Below are 20,266 nucleotides of genomic sequence, written 5' to 3'. Positions count from 1 at the left end.
TCTGCCTCTACCACCTGTATAGGCAGTGAGAGTTCCAGACTCTCAACACCGGCTGTGTTTAAAGAAAAACAACATTCCTTATGTCCTCTCTAAACTTCCTGCCCCTTACTTTAAATCCCTGGGCATTGATCCCTCCACTAAATAGAAAAGTTACTTTCTGTCTAACCTGTCCAAGCTCCTCAATTTTATACATCTCAATAATGTTCCCTCTCAGTCTTCTCTACTCCAAGAAAAACAAACCCAGTCTATCCATTTTATCTTCATCACCAAAACTCTGCAGCCCTGGCAACATCCTGGTATTTCTCTTTTCTTCTTCAGTACAGTCACATCATTTCTTCAACACACATACGTACAGAACTTGCATACGATATTTTAACTGTGATCCAACAAATTTTTTATACAGAGCAGGGAGGTTATGCTGAACTTGTAGAGGATACTGGTTAGATATCAGCTGGAGTATTGCACACAGTTCTGGGCACCACACACAAGATGGGAATCCAATGGAGAAAATGTATAATAGGTTGGTGAGAATGGTTCTAGGGATGCTTAACTTCAGTCATAAGGATAGATTCGAGAGGTTAAGACTGTTTACCTTGGAGAAGGCGGCCAAGAAGAGATTTGACAGAAGTTTTCAAAATAATGAGGGATCTGGACAAAGCAGATTGAGAGAAACTATTCCTGCTCTTCAAAGAATCAAGAGCCAAAAGGGATAGTTTTAAAATGAGCATCTGCGACGCAAGAATTGTTTTTTGTGCAGTAATAGTTATGTTCTGGAAGCTACTGCCTGGAAGTGTAGTGGAAGCAGGTTCAATTAAGGCATTCAAGAGGGCTTAGATATTTAAATAAAAACAAATGCACAAGGTTACAGTGAAAAAGCTGGAAATTGGTACAAAATCAAAATGCTCTGGGAGCCAGCATAAACACAGCAGGCTGAATGACCTCCTTCTGAACCATAAAAGTGATTCTGAATTTCATGAATAAAACAACAAACTGTCTCATTCTTTTCTTTCATTTCATATGGGTGGCACGGTGGTTCAGTGGTTAGCACTGCTGTCTCACGGCGCCAGGGACCCAGGTTCGCTTTCACCCTTGGGCAACTGTCTGTGTGAAGTTTGCACATTCTCTCCATGTCGCGTGGGTTTCCTTGGGTGCTCTGGTTTCCTCCCACAGTCCAAAGATGTGCAGATTAAGTGGACTGACCAGGCTGAATTGCCCACAGTGTCCAGGGATATGCAGGCTAGGTGGATTAGCCATGGGAAATGCAGGGTTACAAGGATATTACTGTAGCCTTCATTAATTCAACAGCAAAATGTGACAGATGCTGGAGATCTAAAGCTAAAACAAAAACAAAAAAGTGCTGGAGGAACTCAGCAGATCTGGTAGCGCCTGTGAAGACAAAGACAAAGTTAATATTTGGAGTCCAATATGACTTCTTCAGAAGCACTGTTACTCAATATTTTTTGCATTCACAGAGATCAAATGCTTCAATGATATAATTAGAAGACAAAGGTTTATATACATAGGAAAAACAAAACGAGGTGCCGATATACTAAAGTGGTAGCAAATTAAATAGCTGTTCCCAAACAAATGAAAGACATCTGGCAGTGAGTTCATTAATCAACCTGAATTTATGTATTCAGGAAAAACAGCAATCTATGTTCACATTGTGATCACAAAGAAAATGAATGAAGTGAATGATTAAATTATAACACAAACACGTTACTAGCAAAGTTTGTGCAGCTGGTGAAATCTTAAAGATTTTGTTCAATCAAAAACAAATGAAGCCATTACTGTAGCAACTAAAATCAAAGCAATATCTTTGCAACTGTAGTATCCCCATCTCCAATTCTTTTGGAACTTAGACTTAACTCAATAAAATAATTTAATTTCTGTAATCATTAAAAATGTTTAAAAAGTGCTAATTTTATTTGAATCCAACAGAAACCTTGCTTGTAGTAGAAATCTCAGTACTTAAATTCCACAGATTGCTTGATTCTGAAAATAAACAAGAAGTTGGGAACGAGATACTACAGTTTACAATTACAAGACATAAGGTCTGCCTCCAAGCACAAAAATGGCACCAGCAAATTTATCGCAATCCAATAACAAAAATGTGTTAACGTTTGTGCCACTTATGAACAAATGGTATCCATCATGGTTTACTGTCTTTTGTAAGTTGGGTTCCTTCATTGCAATGATTCAAAAAGCAGTAGCCTAAATGTCTTAAAATAATGGTGCTGTAGCCCAGACCAATCTGTTCCAAGCTTAGTTTTTTGGGTGACTCATGATGCGTGTAGGAACTCAATAGTCATGGAATGAGTATAATTTTTGAGAGATGGAATTAGTAGCTTTTAAAGCAAAGACAGTTCCATGCTTCAGCATGGATGTTCATATTTTCTGGCTTGAATTTACATCCATTCTACACAAGCCTAAAAGTCAAGCCTTTTTGAAGATTTCAATGTAAAAATGCCTTTATACCGGAATTAGAAACATAATTAGGTACAGGAAGGGTCTTTTTACTTATATGTACTTTTTCTTAGTTGGTATGGATGTCTTTAAATAAACTGTATACTTGCTGGTGCCAACTTCACCCACCACCACCAAAGGCAAAAATTCTAACCAGTTATTGGCTGCGATTTCTTGCGCTCAATCTCGCTTGCATCATTCACTGCGCCAGTTGATGATTGCCTCAGTGTTCTTTTGACACGTGCTCCATTTTTTGCCATTTCAGAATCATGTTCTGTGTCAGCTCTACTATCAAGTCCAAATAGCTCTACTAGGGAAAAAGGGCACTTTTTAATCTTAACTTCACATACAAATTCAATCCATAATGGAGCATCAGAAAATAAACCTGAAGATATTAATTGATTGTTAACTCATCAAGTTGTCTTGCACTATAAAAGTTTTCCATTTCAGAATCCTTTAAGGTGAGTTGTCTGTCCATTGTTTTAAACAATAAAATTAATTTAAATGTACAGAACTAGATTTTATTTTAGCAATATTCCAGGAAACTCAAAGCTCTTTCTAATTTGTTATGTGTAATGCAGTTATGCCTTCCTAGTTACAGTAAGCCTCATGCTACCTATCTCTGGACATCAGTACTCAATGCTGAAATAATACTTTTATTTGTCCCATTACATAAGCACTGTTCCAAATGTTTAAACTTGTTTGAATAGATAACTGAAATGAATTAGAGTTGCTTTGATATTTAAATGCATAAAATTTTGCTTGATGCTAACTTATATTTTAATATTCACATCACAATAAGTCTCAGTCCAGTAATTACGAGTTTCATTATAAATATTGTTTCTTTTGTAATCTGACTTATGCTTCAGTTTATGGAGACAGACAAATGGAAATACACGATGAAAGACAAATTCTAATTGCATGTTTTGAACATGTAAAATGCATACAATATGGTTCACAAATTGTGTTCCACACAATTGCAAGAACTAAAAAGTATGCACGACTGGCAATTGTAGAATTAAGTGTAAATGCAAGTAAGTTACATTTGTATATCAAACCTTTTATTGTCAAATCCTTTTACAAACTTTATGCTATTGTATACCACCAATTTACAACACTTAAGCCATCACATACTGGAACCTTACCAGTGTCCAATTGGTACCAGAGACAACAAGCTATATAAATTGCAGAATTTATTTCATGTTTTCTGTAAATAGATATGCCCCAATATTCATGCTCTCAATCTTGGGAGTTCTCTTGCTGCAGTGGCACGATAGCTGACCTGGTTCATTTGGGAAACTGGTAAGGTAACAGATCTGCAAATGCAGGTTGAAGAGTTGCTGTCTGCTGTATTGTTTAATTGTATGACCATGAAGCATTGTAAATGTCCTCCCTCCTCTCTAACTTCAAAATTTCTATGTTTCTCTTGCTTCACATTAAGTAGTGTTTGCCTACCTTCATGTGAAGATGACCAGCTGCTAGGCCCACTGAAAGGAGGACTGTTCTGTCCATCTTTTTCTGATGGCATTCTCCTTAGAACAGGTGGAACCAGAGCAATTTTGGGGGAAGAGTGACCAGATGGTGATTCTGGGGCTTCCTCTATAAAAAGGAGTAATAAAGACATAATTTTTGTAGTGTTGTGTTTCCCCAAACAAAATTGGCAGTGCTTTGAGATAGGCGATCAATGGGTATTGAGTAATCTCAATGAATCCTCTCCCAATACACTATAGGTCAAATTTACAAGGGTTTCCAGCAGTTATTTTTCCCTTCTATGCAGCACGAATCCTAATCAACATCTTACAAAATAGATACCATTAGTTCATTAATACAAAACTAAACACCTAAACTAGATGGTCAAGTCTGCATGACCTTTAACTTATCAATCGGTGAACAAACATATCACATATTCCTGTATAGGAATAAATCTAAATGCAAGTAATCTATAAATTTAAATAATAAGTTTTAAAAGCTTTAATAATTTTTAAATTGAAGACCAATGCTAAGCAATCAACAGAATCCACTATCCAGTTGTGCTTAAATCCACTTCCTGGGCTTTATTTATACCAGATTTCCACATTCTCTTAGAATCTAACATTCAGAGGACAGATTATTCCAAAAGTTGTTAGGTGGCAATGCTTTTCCTGCCCAGAAATAGGTGACAAGTATATTGTCAAGTTTTCAAGAGGTCACTCAGGACAGTTTTGGGCACCACTGAAGAGGAGGTCAAAGGACACAGATCAGTTCAGGTTGTCATGGTGAGCAGTGTCATCGGAGGCACAATGAAATGTCAGCTCGGAGCACCTGAGGTAGTCGTTTGCAACAGCTTAGAAGTTAGTTGGGGAAAGAAACATTCTATGTTGGGCAATGATGTTCCAAAGCAGTTGAACGGTTCTGAATAGTCGGGGATCAGGAAGGTTCTGGAAGCTGTGAGCCACTAATAGGTCAGTATTGTCGGTTGTGCAGTTCAAAAGCTAAAAGCACCTTTTTCATGCAACTGAGCAAGATTAGAGTTTAGAGAAAACACAAGGGCAGTTTTTAGTTTGGTGGAGCTAGCTGTCAGTAAAAAAGCTGGAATTATGCCTTTGAACAAGTGGAACGCACTTTGTAGAGTGCAGGGGGAATATATCAGAACAGGAGTAGTTATTGAGGCAACTAAAATGGAACAGCTCAAGAGGAAGTTTCACTGTCAGATTGGAAAAATACTGAATTGTAATCCTTCATGAAGCTTAATGAGATTTGATGACCCATTATGCCATTAATCTCTGGAGAAATAGCTACGATATCTGTAAGTTCCAACTTGATCACACTTAATATTTAATGTGCACTGTGGAGTATTTGATCACGTTACATTATCCATGTTATATATTGTAGTAAAATATTGTTGATGTTCAAAACCATGAAATATTATGGTTTTATTCTCTTAGCAAGTTCCCTGGAATTCACCTTTTGTCTTTTAAGAAAAAAGGTTACTGATCCCTAACCAGCTTGTGACATAATTTGGGAGTCTTCCATAACATAGTAAAGAGTAGAGACACGCTATATATCAAGTTTCAAAGTGACGTGGTTGAATTCAAGAGTCAGGCATCAAGTTTAAGCGGAGCCAATTACAGAAGTACAAGGGGCAAGCTACCGAAAGTAGATTGTAAAGTTAGGTTGAAAGTATATGATGCTAGATAAGCAACGAAAACACAGAAATAATTCATAACTCTCAACAAATATATATTCCATAAAGGAATAAAACTCAATTAGAAAAGTGGTACAGACAAGGCAAACCAGAAAAGAAAAGCTAGGGACCATATTTAAATCAAAGAAGATACACCACTGCCAAAAGATTAGCAAATCTGAGGATGAGGAAGATTTTGAAAATTAGCAAAGGACAATCAAGAATTGATTAGAGGAGAAAGAAAGGCTAGAGAATTACCTAGCAAGAAATATACAAACATATTGCAAGAGCCTTCATGGGCGTGTAAATTAAAGCAGTGAAAGTGATTGTGGGATTCCTAGAGATGAAGTCAGGAGAAACCTAATGGGAAACAATGAAATGGCAGAAATGTTAGTACAGACAAAGGTAATGCGAAGAAAAAAGGGACTAAAAGCAGTCTAATGGCTTACATCCTAAAGTTTTAAAAGAGGTTACAGCAGACTTACCAAAACAGCACAGATTCTAGAATGGTCTTCTTGGATTGAAAATTAGCAAATGCACCTCGACTATTCCAGAAAGGAGACAGATAGAGAACAGGGAACTAATATCAAGCTAACCAGTCATCGCTAGGAATAAAATTGCTAGAATTTATTTTTAAGGATGAATATATAGGGCACTTTGAAAATTACAACATGATTTGGCACAGTCAGCTTGATTTTGTGAAAGGAAAATCAAGTTTGACAAATCTATTAGAGTTTTTTTTGGGGGGTGGTGTGTAACTAGCAAAGTAAATAATGATGAACCAGTGGATACAGTATACTTGGATTTTCAAAAAGTATTTGATTAGATGCTGCCCAAGTAGTTGATTTGGCAATAGAGCTTATGGATTGAGGAATAGTTCAGAGATAAATGGATCATTTTTGAGACAGCAGGATATAATTAGTGAAGTATCACAATAATCATAGCTTGGGCCTCAGACATTTACAATGTATATCGATGACTTCAATGAATATTGTTTCCCGCTCATATTATCCTGATCCACTAGAGTCAGAGTCAGCACGGAAATAGACGCTTTGGTTCAACTCGTCCATGCCGACCAGGTATCCTAATTTAATCTTGTCCCATTTGCCAGCATTTGGCCCATTTCCTTCTAAACCCTTCCTATTCACATACCCATCCAGATGTCTTTTAAATGTTGTAATTGTACCAGCCTCGACCACTTCTTTTAGCAGTTCGTTCCATATACACACTACCTTCTGCGTGAAAAAGTTGCCCCTTAGGCCCTTTTTATGTCATTCCCTTCTCACCTTAAACCTATGCCCTCTAGTTTTGGACTCCACTACCCTGGGAAAAAGACCTTGGCTATTCACCCTATCAACGCCCCTCATGATTTTATGAACCTCTATAAGATCACCCCTCAGCCTTGGACCCTCCAGGGAAAATTGCCCCAGCTTATTCAGCATCTCCCTATGGATCAAACCCTCCAACCCTGGTAGCATCCTTGTAAATCTTTTCTGAACCCTTTCAAGTTTCACAACATCCTTCCAAAAGTAGGGAGACCAGAATTGCATGCAGTATTCCAAAAGTGGCCTAAACAATGTCCCGTACACCCGCAACATGACCTCCCAACTCTGATACTCAACGTACTGACCAATAAAGGCAAGTGTGCCAGTATCCTGTCTGCCTTTGACTCCACTTTAATAGGAACAATGAACCTGCACCCCAAGGTCTCTTTGCTCAGCAACACTTTCTAGGACCTTACCATTAAGTGTATAAGTCCTGCCCTGATTTGCCTTACCAAAATGCAGCACCTCACATTTATCTAAATTAAACTCCATCTGCCACTCCTCTGTCCATTTGCCCATCTGATCAAGATCCCGTTGTACTCTGGAGGTAATCTTCTTCGCTAACCACTACACCATCAATTTTGGTGTCATATGCTTAGTAAGGTTGCAGATCTCCAATATTCACATCCAACTCATTTATATAAACGACAAAAAGCAGTGGACCCAGCACTGATCCTTGTGGCACACCACTGGTCGGGGCCTCCAGTTTGAAAAGCAACTCTCCACCATCCTCTGTCTTCTACTTTGAATCAATTTTCTATCCAAATGGCTAGCTGTCCCTGTATTCCATGTGATCCAACCTTGCTAACCAGTCTACCATGTAGAACCTTGTTAAACACCTTGAAGTCCATATAGACAACAAGTCCATATTGCCTTCACCAATTCTCTTTGTTCAAAACATTCAATCAAGTTAGTGAGACACGATTTCCCCCACACAGTCAGTTGACTATCCCTAATCAGTCCTCGCCTTTCCAAATACAAGTAAATCCCGTCCCTCAGAATCCGTTACCCACTTAAAACAACTTACCCACTACTAATGTTAGGCTCACCAGTCTATAATTATCTGGGTTTTCTATAACGTCTTTCTTAAATAATGGCACCATGTTAGCCAACCTCCAGTCTTCCGGCACCTCACCTATGGTTATCAATGATACAAATATCTTAGCAAGGGGCCCAGCAATCATTTCCCTAGCTTCCCACAAAGTTCTGGGTACATCTGATTAGGTCCTGGTGATTCATCCACCTTTATGCATTTTAAGATGTTCAGCACCTTCTACTCTATATTATAGACACTTTTTAGGATATCATTATTTATTTCTCCAGCTTCCATATCCTTCTCTGCAGTAAAAACTGATGCAAAATACTATAGTTCAATGCAAAAGACGACACTTACTACTGGATCAATTCCAGTTCTGCATGTTTATTTACAGATCAGCATTCTTTGTTCCAAAATTATCCTACTGCAATTCTGTTTATTCTTCCAACTCTAAAATGTGATTTTGTGGAAGTAACTGGATGCAGAACCTACATCTTGGGGCTCACCAATCCTGTACAGCTCTACTTAACCAATCAGGAAGGAGATAAAAATGATCATTTCAGCTACACCACCAATAGACCAGGAGGAACAGAGTGGCTGAACTATTTTCCTTTTCCTGTTTTTTTCTGTCCTGATCTGCTATGTTATTGGTTAATGCAGGAAGGAGACCTATTTCAGCCTGTGTGCCCTTTGAGTTGATCAACTGAAGATGTATGATAATGGTCCAGTGACAGTTTCTTTCATTTTTGGAACTTTGAATCCCACGGCTATTGTCCAGCTTTTACAATTACGAGTTCCAAAGACTACAGATACTTCAGTAGCAGCATATTGTACTCAATTTCTTCTCTTAAATTCATCACATGAGGTCAAACCCTCTCTAGATTATTCAATCATTCTACTTTCAGGTCAGGAGTTAGTGACAATTTCTACTCACCTGTGCTCCAGCTGGGCCTAGGTTTCTGCGGAATACTAGGTCGCCCCACATTGCTGGGCTTGAGAATTTGAGGTGGTGTTTTTGGACTGGTAGGTGTGGAGGAGGAACTTTTCGGTTTCATTGTTTCAGTCTTTGGTTCGGGTTTTGTAAGTTTCTCCGGTGAAGTCAGACTGGAATCTCCTTTTTGGATTTGCTGGTTCTTGGCTACCAAAATGAGATTAAAAATATGGCAAATAATGTCAGTTTTAGAATGTATTAAAGTTAAATGGTGAAATTGGACAATGCATGCTTTATTAATCAGAAGATAAACCAGTTTGTCATATGAATCATGTGGAATAATTTCATTGCCTTATACAATCTGTGTGCTTTTTGGCCCGGAAAGCAATAATTTGTTCCATGAGAGATTTTATTTTTTAGCATCAAAGACCAAGTGTTTTCATGACCGCTTGGGAATCAATAGTGTTAGAATACATCAGAAACATGCAGACAAACCCGGAATTAAAAATGAAGGCAAGGAATACAAATCATATTTAGTTAACGTACAGGAAGTAAAATGAAGAGATATAGATGGGTCTAATGGAGATATATAATAGAGAAAGAATAAAAGCAATTAAAAATACGCAACATTAATTTTCTTGAGGAATTGAGGCTTCACACTTCTAGAATTTAGTTCTCAGGACCAGGAGGATCAGCCTTGATCTTTGCAGACACCTACAGTGCAGAATTAGTGTGTAAATCTCTAATTTATCTCTAAAATTTCTAATTTACCATAACATTATTTCAGTGCGGAAGTCTTGCCTTAGCCAGTTAGTGCTCTGTTTAACATTAGATGGCTTGGGACACCTGGTATCAGCAGGCATGTGGAAATGGCGAGTATAAAGCTGGAATTTCAGCTTGTAGAATAGAATGATGGGAAATGGGTTAAAGCTCCTTGCTGAAGCATGCAACGACAAGAAATTTTCATGCTTTGGAGGAATAGTTCTGTTTTAAGAGGTGAATTTTATCAATTTCTCTAGATATATCAAATTTCTACCAACTAATAGTTGGGTCTAATTTTACTAAATCTTTGACATGGCATGACCTGAATTATTTCAAGACAGCTCCTTAGATAGCAGCTTCCAGACCCATGACCAATACCTTCTGGCAGGACAAGGGCAGCAGATACATTAGGACACCATCTACAAGTTCCCCTCCAAGCCACTCACCACTCTGGCTTGGAATTATATCATCATTCCTTCAGTGTCATTGGGTCAACATCCTAAAATTCCCTCCTTAACAACACAGGGTGTCTACCTACAGCACGTGGATTTCAGTGGTTCAAGATGACAGCTCATCACCACCTTCTCAAGGGCAACTACAGTTGGCAATAAATGCTGCCCTAGTTCGCAAAGTCCCACAAGTGAATTAAAAAAGGTTAGATGAAAAACCATTAATTTCAAATTATGCCTCTCATTTCAAATAAGACTGGTCAGTTCATATAATTCATAGCCCAATGAAATTTTCCCTATCACATAGTTGTAATCAACTGCTCAAATGAGATCCAAGGGTTTAGAATGAGTTTAATTCTCATGCTCATATTAGCTTCCTCCGTCTTCTTGGTGAATATAAGTAGTCAGTTTCTATCTAGTAAGTCTAATGTATGGGCTCTTATAAGTATATTGTAATTGTAATCATATATCACAGACATATTCTAGCCAATAATGCCGCTTGACTAAGTATAACATCAGCAAGATTTGAAAAAATAGTGTATAAATACTTTTCTTTGAATACAATCTGCATGAATTAAATAAGTTGGGCATAGTGAGTTCCAATACAAACAGAAAAGAAAATATTTACACACTTCTGTGTTTAATATTAATAAAGTCAAATAGCAGCCATCCAATCTAAATGCAAAAACTGACAAGTTCATTGTTACATCACCTCTGTCAACATTGTGCTCACCTCTACCAGTTTCATCTAGTCGGTCTGCACTTGATGTATTTTCATACAACTCCTTGCTTCCAGATTCATTTTCAAGTTTCTGGGGACAAGATAGCAAAACTGAAGACATCCTACTAGTCAAACCATTAAACCAGAATGTTGGTAACAATTACTAAAAACCTTGTTTTTGGGACTGACAGTACCAGGTTGTATTTTAAAATGAACCTTTGTTGCTATTCAGACAGCTGCAAACAGATATAAAATATGTTGAAATTACATTTTTAACCACTTGGGATTTCTACCATTCTCAAAACAAAACTTTGTGCACAACACAAATCAGCTTACATTTGACCTTTTGCACCAAATAACTGGGGTAGTGTCTCACTGTGGCAATAATGAATTTGTTGCTCATTGGGTTACACAACGGAAAAGTCAGAGATTGCATAACGTTTAAACCCAATGCCTCTGTATCAGAAAATCAAATTGACACACAACATAGATCACGCCAGTATATAAAGGAGAGGTTTATAAAAAAAGTTTACAGATGTACAAGGACAAATTAGATGATTTCAGCACTCCACTTAAAATGAATATCATTTAATAAAACGGCACCATGCAAATAGTTAGTGGTTTGCTTCCATAATGCTAAACTATGAGGAGTAGTTGATGTGCAGGAGGCCATGACAAAGAACTAGGACAGGAGGCAAGGCTGAGAGCTGCAGGCACAGGGTGACTGAAGGTGAGAGCAGACAGACTAGGAAAAGTCACGACAGTCCTCAGGCTACAGTATGCCAAACAATGTTAAAGTGAACTGACAACATTAGACCATTATATTGGCGTTATTTTATTAACAACGCCTAAAACAATGTTAAGTGAATCAATGTTAAGCAGGACTTAGCAGTCTAATAGAAAATGGATTTTTATTTCACAAAATTTTAGCTTTAGCAGCATAATCTGTCAGAAACAGACAAGAATAAAAGATTGGAGAATTTTAAACATAAATGAGTTTTGCCCATAACCACTTATGGTGGTGCTTTTCGCCATGTTTTACGTTGATAAAAGATGCATTTCAGAATTGGACTCCATCCTCCATGTCCCTGGTTGAAATAATAGAAATCTGTCAGTTTTAGGAAGGCTTTTCAAACTGCACTCCTTTTCTCAGATGCACAAACACAGATAGGCATCTTTTAAAATCTGTCATATTAAAATAAAATAGATTTTATGAGAAACTGATAGCTATATATCCACAAACCTATTCAATATAATTCCACGATGTCTTCAATCTGGTTACTAAGGTGGAGGATGTCTTGTTTAACGGCACAGAACCTGATCATGCACCTTGGCATCAGGTCAGGGGTGGGCACTGAGAGCCAACACACCCTTCTCCCTATGAAGCCCTGGGTCAATCCTTGAGCCTGGGCATCAAGTAGGTGTCACTTCAGCAAAAGGGCTGCTGCATCCAGAGGAGATTCCAATGCGATGGGATTTCTGCCACTGGGTATCTCAAATGAAGGGAAAGCCAGACACTAGTTACTGAGGTGTCTAAGTGGCACCACTGGTGGGGCTACCTGGAGGAGGCAACATGGGTGTCCACCAGGCTCTCTCACCAATAGACAAGACCCTGACACTTCCGTAAATCCAGCCGAAGATGTTTAATGTTACAGTTCCATGGACTATCAGATTGAATGATTCTAAATTGAACAAACTCTTGATTATAGAGGATGGTGGATCTGCTTATGCAAGAGACTGAATCAGTGAGAAGATCCAAAGCAAATATGAAATCTGTAAAAATACTCAACTGATGCATTTACAAATCAATCCAGGAAGAATGAATTCGCAGATCAATAAATCAATTAAATCTCTTCAAAAGATTTTGGACTCTTGATTTCTCCTCAGAGGGGTTAAATACGTGTAAGAAATGTAAACTGTCAGGGATTGCTCACCAGTGACCATGTGAGGGATGAAAGAATGAACTTGAAATCCAGGACTTAAACAGTAACTGCAATGTTAAATAGCAGAATGAGTTATCAACTTGCAGCAAAATAAGGATACTATGGTGGAGCCAATGTATAACTGAAACAAAAACACAACTGAACTAACTTTGGATTGTCATTCTACCCATGATTGATTGTAACAAAAACCCAAATGAACAAAGGCTTTTGGGTTATAGTTATAAAGCATTACCAACTTCGTTATTGCTTAAACTGCCTTGGGAAAGGATATGTTGGTAGTCTGACTGGAGCCTACAGGATTGTTCAAGGACATTCACACATTCTGCTGACAGCGCAAGATAAAGAAAAGGCAGTTGCTGAGCTGTGAGAAATTGAAACAAAAATCTATGCATATCTTTCTGGAAAGCAACAGATTTGGAAAGAAAAAGGGATAGGAAGCATCAGAACTTGTAGCGATGTTTTCTTGGCTCCACAAGAAGAACCTCACAATTTTCCTAGGTCAAGAGCGGTATTCCCCTTACACCCTGAGGTGCGCTCTTCAAAATAAGACAGTACGGCTTATCGTCAAACTCATATTTCTAATCGAATCAAAATCAGGTTCATATTTGTAAATTGAAGTCAAATGAATGAGGAACAAATATTTCTTTGAGATATACTGGTCCAAATTTTCCAGAACAGTTTGAGAATTATGTACTTATCTTTTGTGCAGGTTTGGTGAACTTCTGGGCCAGGAGCCTTTCCAGCTGAAGCAACGCAAATGAGCACGGAATGCACGAGGGCAGGAAGGAGAGTACTCACGTGGAAACCACTCCTACCATTTCAACACTGAGTGCTATATTCTGTGCTTTAAAGGTCCTTCAGCCACTCTGACAGCAACTGAGAGAAGGTAAGTGGGTAAAGTTAAGTGCAGGGTTAGAATGGCAGCTAGGTGGGGGTTAATATGGCAGCTGGGTGAGAGGGATAAGGAGATAGGGTGGCAAGTGGGTAGGAGGTTATTGCATCAGGTGGGTGGAGGGAATATGGTGACAGGTGACCAAGTGGGATAGGGAGCCGGCTGGGTCAGGGTAGGGTGGCAGTTAAGACTGAAGCATTGGGCTGTGGGTTGGGTCTGGGGATTTGGGATGTCAGTAACTGCTCATGGTAAGTTTCAGCTTCTTAGAGGATTCCAGTGGATTCTGCCAAGACTAGATTTCTGCACAATCCGGATGCATAACCCCTGTCTATGCTGCTGCAACAACTACCATCCTACCAGACAATTTGGGCCATTGATTTACATTTGCATTTACTGTCCCTAACCTTTCTGTGATTGCTCTAGTTATAAACAAACAATGTGATCAGAAACCTATTTGTCTATATTGCAACACAATACATGGTTTAACCATTGAGTCTGCTTTCTTCCTGAGCCTAGGACACCAGATAATTACAGCAATGGAAGACAAAAGGTATTAAGATGCATCAGTCACTTTGCTTGGACAAATCATAACAAACCCTAATGCCATGATCCCCCCCCACCCACCCAATTCCTCATTCTATGTACTTTCCCTTGCTTCAAATGTTGCTTTTAATCTACAATGGTTTCTGACTCAGTTATTCCTCTTGTTATTATCCACAAGACTGTAACTTCATATGCCCCTTGTCACAAACTCCTGAACCAGAGGTAAACAATATACGATAGCAGGTTAAGATGTTTTATCAGATATAGGACTCTTGAAGGAGTAATCAGATTTTACTATTTTTTTTTAAACTTAGTATTACTAAAAATTGCATGCTTCTCTGTGCCTTTGTTAATTTTTCTTTAAATCACTCAGGAGTCAGTTCATTTGTAGTTATAAAGTCAGCAAACTCTGTTAGTCATAAATACCTAAGTAATGTAAAAGATTACTGCCAAAATTCCACAGGACAATGATAGTGTGTGCTTATTTCTACCTAATATATTTGTTTGTTTATCCTTGGGGATTGGTTAGCTTAGTTGGCTGAATGGCTGGTTTGTGATGCAGAATACCCCAACAGTCAGAGTTCAATTCCTACACTGGTTGAGGTTACCATGAAGGTCCCACCTTTTTGAACTCACCATTTGCCTGAGGTACATGCAGGTAGTTCTCCTATAACACAATAGTTGTGTTGTTGTGTGGCCTTGCGCTATAGAAAAATCGCCATAGAAAAACGTGTTATAGGGAAATTGCTATAGAAAATTGCTATACTTGTACAGCAGAAAGTTTGCGTTATCCAAATAGCATCCACTATTCATCAATCACGTTACAGCCAATTCATGTTATAGCAGAGCTACCTGTAGTGACCAATGGGTTAAACTCACCACCAGCCATCCAGCTCTCTAGCGAGTGAGACTGTGGAATAATGTGAGACTAGTGCCATTGTTCTATGGGACTATGACAACTTTGCCTTCACTTTAGTTATTCTGCTTCTCCATTAACCAGAAATTATAACAGATTTCAGTGGAAATTCTGGCAACAAGCACATAATTCTGATCTTAGCAAATTGCAGACTTTTTTTTGAAAATGACTGTAATTACAAAGGTAATGAACACTGTCAGCAATAATGGTACATATTTTTGATTACCTTTTGTACAGCAGCCCGCTTTTCTTGTTTAGCCTTAAATTCAGCCAGGAGTCCACTGCCCATAACTTGCACCCCATACCAACGTCCACCTTGTGGGCTGCTCTTGCTGTCCAACCTCTCACTCTTCCCAGAATCCTCAAACACTACATCCACAGAATCAGGCATTTTGTGCTCGTCTGAATTTTCCGTGCTGCCATTTTGTTCCACCTGCTTGGAGTCCCTCCTAGTTAGGTCTGTAGCTGGACTTTTCATAACTCCTTTGGGCGACGCTGGCTCTTCTGGAACAATCACTGTCTGTGGCCGTTCAGTTTTACTGGACCGAGATTTGATTAAATTTAGGAAACTTGATTTTTTGGAGTCCTTCTTCTTTTTATCATCTGGATCACCAGAATCCAGGGACTCTGAGCTTCTCAGCGAGAGTCTCCTAAAAAGATGACATTTGAAAAAGTAATTTGCAAATATAAGTTTTCCATAGGCACATTGAGCTTGTGTCTAGACTTAACCAGCTGACCTTGTGCTCCAAGTCATTTAAGTATCATTAAGTAATCCAAGGAGAGTTAAGACATAAATGTTAATCTGTCTGCATTTGCTATCTTCTAGCCACCAGTAAGACAACTACAAACAAATCTGCTATTCACTCTGTGAATCAATGGAATTTGTGTTTTAATGACTTAGAAGAGGAAAGTTAACACAAACCACTCTTCCATCCTCAAGTACTTGCAAAATCTACATAAGTTGTTTTGATTGGTTTCTGAGTCAATGTTACATGTTCAGAAGTTAAAAGTGACATTAAAAAATGTAAATTTATAGGAAAATGAAATACTGGATTATTTTAGTTCCAAATTTGTGAACCAGTATTCATAAAACACTGGACAACAGTACTTTTGAGAATCAAGGGGTTTACAATTGATATTTCTAGACAGTTTGATGAATTGCACCATAATATGAATTCAGATAATTATTCTGCATTTTCATCCTGATTTGTATTAATTTTAGAAACCATTGTGATGAGCATCAATGTGGTGCAGTGTTCCCCTGAACTTACAGTGGAATTCTGAAAGGAGGGGAGGTGTCTCCTTTTGCCAACTTTGGTAGTATCTTCCTCATTTGACAAACATTATTTTTCACTCACTGGAGGTAGGTGAAATTCACAACACTAAATAAGGCACCTTTAAATTATGCTGCAATTTAACCTGGGAGAAGATTAGATAAAATCTTGAAAATAAAAGGTAATTATATTCTCACATATTAATACCCATGTTGCCTTTATTTGGATTCTAATATGATCGTGATGTTGGTCAAGAACCATTTGGGAAAGTTGCTGTCTTCGTATCCAAGTATATTTTTTTGTTATAAATTAATTCCCAAGATGTAGGGGGAGAAATGCGAAGCATTAAAATACGCCACTTTTCCCATTTGTGTACCAGAAAAATACTAATTATTTCACTTCAGATTACAGGCAGACCAAATTTAAATTAAATATAAATAATAATAAATGACGGCAGCATTAGCTAAGAAAGGGAACAGAGGCAAGAAGAGATAGACTATTTTTGTGTGGGAGTGGAATTATGGTCACAATGAAAACAATCATGTACTTTGTCTTCAAGCCAATCACATGATAATACAGAATGGAAGGTTAGAAGACATTTAACTAACAATGCCATTCGGACTAATTTGCTATCAGATCAAGATGCTAAGTGTTTAGTAGAAGCACGAAAGTTATTCCAAATTGCTGCCTTTTAGAGTGTAGTGCACAAGAAACAGTTTTACATTTCCCTGCCAGTGTTCAATCTAGCTAAAGGGTAATCTAAGAAATTCTAAAATCCCCATTTTTTTCTCATTTTGACTAGATTTAAATTCAAGTTTTGTATCTAAATAATGACAACATGTAGTAATACAGCACTATTTATGTAACGAAATGTTCCAAGATGTTTCACAGGAGATATATAAAACAAATGATGACATTGAGAATTTTAGGTCACGTAACCAAAATCGTGGTCAACTATGTAGGCTTCAAGAAGTGTCTTAGAAGAAGAAAATGAGGGGTTTAGGGAAGATATTCCAGAGTTTAGGGACTAAGCAAATGAAGGCACAATGGGGGAGCAATTAAAAATCAAAGGAGTTCAAATGTTAAAATTAGAGCAACCCAGATATCTTGGAGGGTTGCGTGGCTGAAGATTGCAGAGATGGGGAGAGGTGAGGCTATGCAGGACCATTTCAAAGGAAGAATAAGAACTTTACAATCAAGCCTTTGCTTAACCACGAATCAGTAAATGAAGAATCAATGAAATAAACTATGCAAAGAGGCCAAGGATCTATACTCAACAAAAGAATACACTTTTTTCCATAGAAGAGGCTTTAGATGCCTCTGAAAGCTCAATTTTCTGTAACAAGTGAAACTTTGATTGAACGTTCAGGAATATTGAAGGAGTTGGATCTCATAACAAAGTTGGCTGAATCCTGACCAAAGGAAAGCAGATTTACTTCATCAGATCTTGCTCAAACTTACTGCAGTTATTGTCTTGAAATGAAAGACAACCAAGATCAACACATAGTACATGCCATTAAACCTTCTGGTAGCTAGAATTGTCAGGGACAAGTTCATGTTTCAGTTATTATTGCTGGCACTGGATATCGAAAAGGGAACTCTGATCACTTGCAAACATCTGTCCTGCAATTTGAGGAACCTTTCACTGGATAAATACAAATGTTGTGTGATATAAGATTATATTGTGTATTATTTATGAACTTGGATGCCAAAGTCATGTTAAATGGGGTTTTGGTTTTCAGTGCTGAAGATTTGATCTGTTTCTTTTTATAGGGTCAGGAAGTAATTTGGAACAGTGAGCCAAAGACAACCTAAGAAATCATGTGACTGCAGCTAAATGACTCAACAAATTACTTTTGTGAGCTAACTACTGCTTACTGTTGACTTAAGCTTTTATAACAGAGAGAGTGCACGCGAGAGAGAGAGAGTGAGAGAGAGACAGCACGCGCGCAAGAGAGAGCACACGCAAGAGCGAGCAAGCGCGTTGGCCAGAGCCTGCAAGCAAGTTGTGTCTAGAAGAAATGATCCATTCCAGCAGGTACAAAGCTTTTAGTTTGTACAAATTCTTAGGCTAGAACTGGAAAGATGTCCTAAAAAGTTTTAGCAACCATAAAGTAGTCAAAGTCAAAGAAAAGTCATTGAGATAGCCAGTCTGTGTATCTCAGAGAAAGATAGAGAGCCTCACATCTAGTGAATGTGCAGAAAATGACTAAAAGGAAATGTCTGCTACCTTACTCAGTTGAGTGAGAAATTAATGAATGAAGAGAAGAGTGATACTTCATGGGGGTTGATTGGGAAAAAAGGTTGTATCTTTCTTCTCCTTGTTATTGATAAACTCTTTCAAAATGCCACATATCCGTTCCTTTTTAACTTTTCTTTTGTGTAATTATCTAAGTTGTTTTGTTTAAATATGTGAATATGTTCAGTGAGTGACCAACATGGCAACCAAATTGCAAAAAATAAAACTTATTGCCTATCAAACCACGAGATTCACTCTGGAATCTGACTTGATAAGCGTTCCATCAGCAGGGATCATGATATCTGCGATTTGTAAAATAAGGTTGTTCATAAAAGCAGTTTGAATCCATTTGAATCTCTTTTGAAAATGCTCTGAGGAATTTGGGAAGAGGCTTGGCATTTTTTTTTCTGACAGTTTGACTAAGGATGTCATTTAGCATTGGCTGGTCTATTATTTGTGGGGCCAATAAATGAAAAGGGAAATATGGAAACTATTTCATGGATCAGTATTAACAATTGCCAGTATAATATTTAGTGTCAAAATGATTGTTACGTGAAATGAGTTTTGACAAGCCTAGGCATGGCTAAAAATTTTGAATAAAAGATCAGCATATGCTGGAGAGACTCTGTAGATCAGGTAGACATAGGAGTCACTCGATGGTTCAATCTAAGAACTTTCATTAGAACTGAAATTATTCATAAATGTTTCTTCAATTAGATGTAGAATTTATAATCATATAATCAAGAATTAAAAATATGCCAATTAACATCTACTTAATTAAGTTTGTATTTGAATCCATTACTTTCAACTCTCAATGGAATCACGTGAATTCATGTAGCTGAAATATAAAAACTTACTTTGACTCCATTCGTGTTACCTTCTTGGTGAAAAATTCATCCACCCCCTCATCAATTCTACTCATAAGGCCATTCTGTTCACCCTCCTGGGAATCTGCTGTGGAAAGCTGATAGAGAAATTCATTGCTTTAATTTTAGTTCAGAAATATGAATCTTGTAGAAGGCACTTTTTTCAAAACAGTTTATACAAGTCAGGTTGTAAATCTCAGTCTGTGATTTACAAGGCTCAATGTCATCATCTACAAACTCAGCTACTGTTTCAAGTGCATGTTTTGGCAGACTTTGGCCAAAGTTGCGAAATGGGAGCCCATCTTTGGAGTCTTAAAGAACATACAAAGAATAATGTGGGTCCATTGTGCAAATTTGGTCATTTGCAAGAGATGGGCATCTATCACAAAAAAAAGAATAAAACTGAATGCTAATTCCCATCGCAGGTATTTGATATGTCTTTTCTCACTTTTGGACCATAGTTCAATAACTATGCACAAATTAAAATCCTGCATTTTAGGGGAAGAAGAAAATGAGGGGAATAGAACAATATTTGGGATATTCCTTTTCAAAAATTCACATCAATCTGTGGGATGGTCTTGCTAAATCCACTACATGTATATTTTGGTACTGGACCACAAATTTTGACCAAAAATGGAAAAAGAAAACTCAAAACAACCCAATTCAAGTTTCATCAGCATACTAACTGGTGTGGAGTGAAGCTTTACATATATAGACAAAACAGTAGTCACGTCGGATTA

The 20,266-nt window shown here is 37.8% G+C and overlaps 1 protein-coding gene across 1 annotated transcript in view; it reads right to left on the bottom strand.

The window, feature by feature from the left end:
* The window catches only part of LOC109934313 (F-actin-uncapping protein LRRC16A-like), a 403,104-nt gene that overhangs the window by 11,295 nt on the left and 371,543 nt on the right, over positions 1-20,266 (bottom strand). The window contains exons 31-36 of the mRNA XM_048608843.1: positions 19,518-19,624; positions 15,374-15,797; positions 10,866-10,944; positions 8,925-9,128; positions 3,922-4,065; positions 2,621-2,776 (exon numbers count right to left, since the gene is read on the bottom strand). Coding sequence (XP_048464800.1) covers positions 2,621-2,776; positions 3,922-4,065; positions 8,925-9,128; positions 10,866-10,944; positions 15,374-15,797; positions 19,518-19,624 — 1,114 coding nt within the window. The remainder of the gene's footprint in view (positions 1-2,620; positions 2,777-3,921; positions 4,066-8,924; positions 9,129-10,865; positions 10,945-15,373; positions 15,798-19,517; positions 19,625-20,266) is intronic.

The sequence above is a fragment of the Rhincodon typus genome, chromosome 2 (genome assembly GCF_021869965.1).
Source record: "Rhincodon typus isolate 14 chromosome 2, sRhiTyp1.1, whole genome shotgun sequence".
NCBI classification, from domain to species: Eukaryota; Metazoa; Chordata; class Chondrichthyes; order Orectolobiformes; family Rhincodontidae; genus Rhincodon; species Rhincodon typus.
This window is presented reverse-complemented; position numbering and strand designations above follow the sequence as displayed.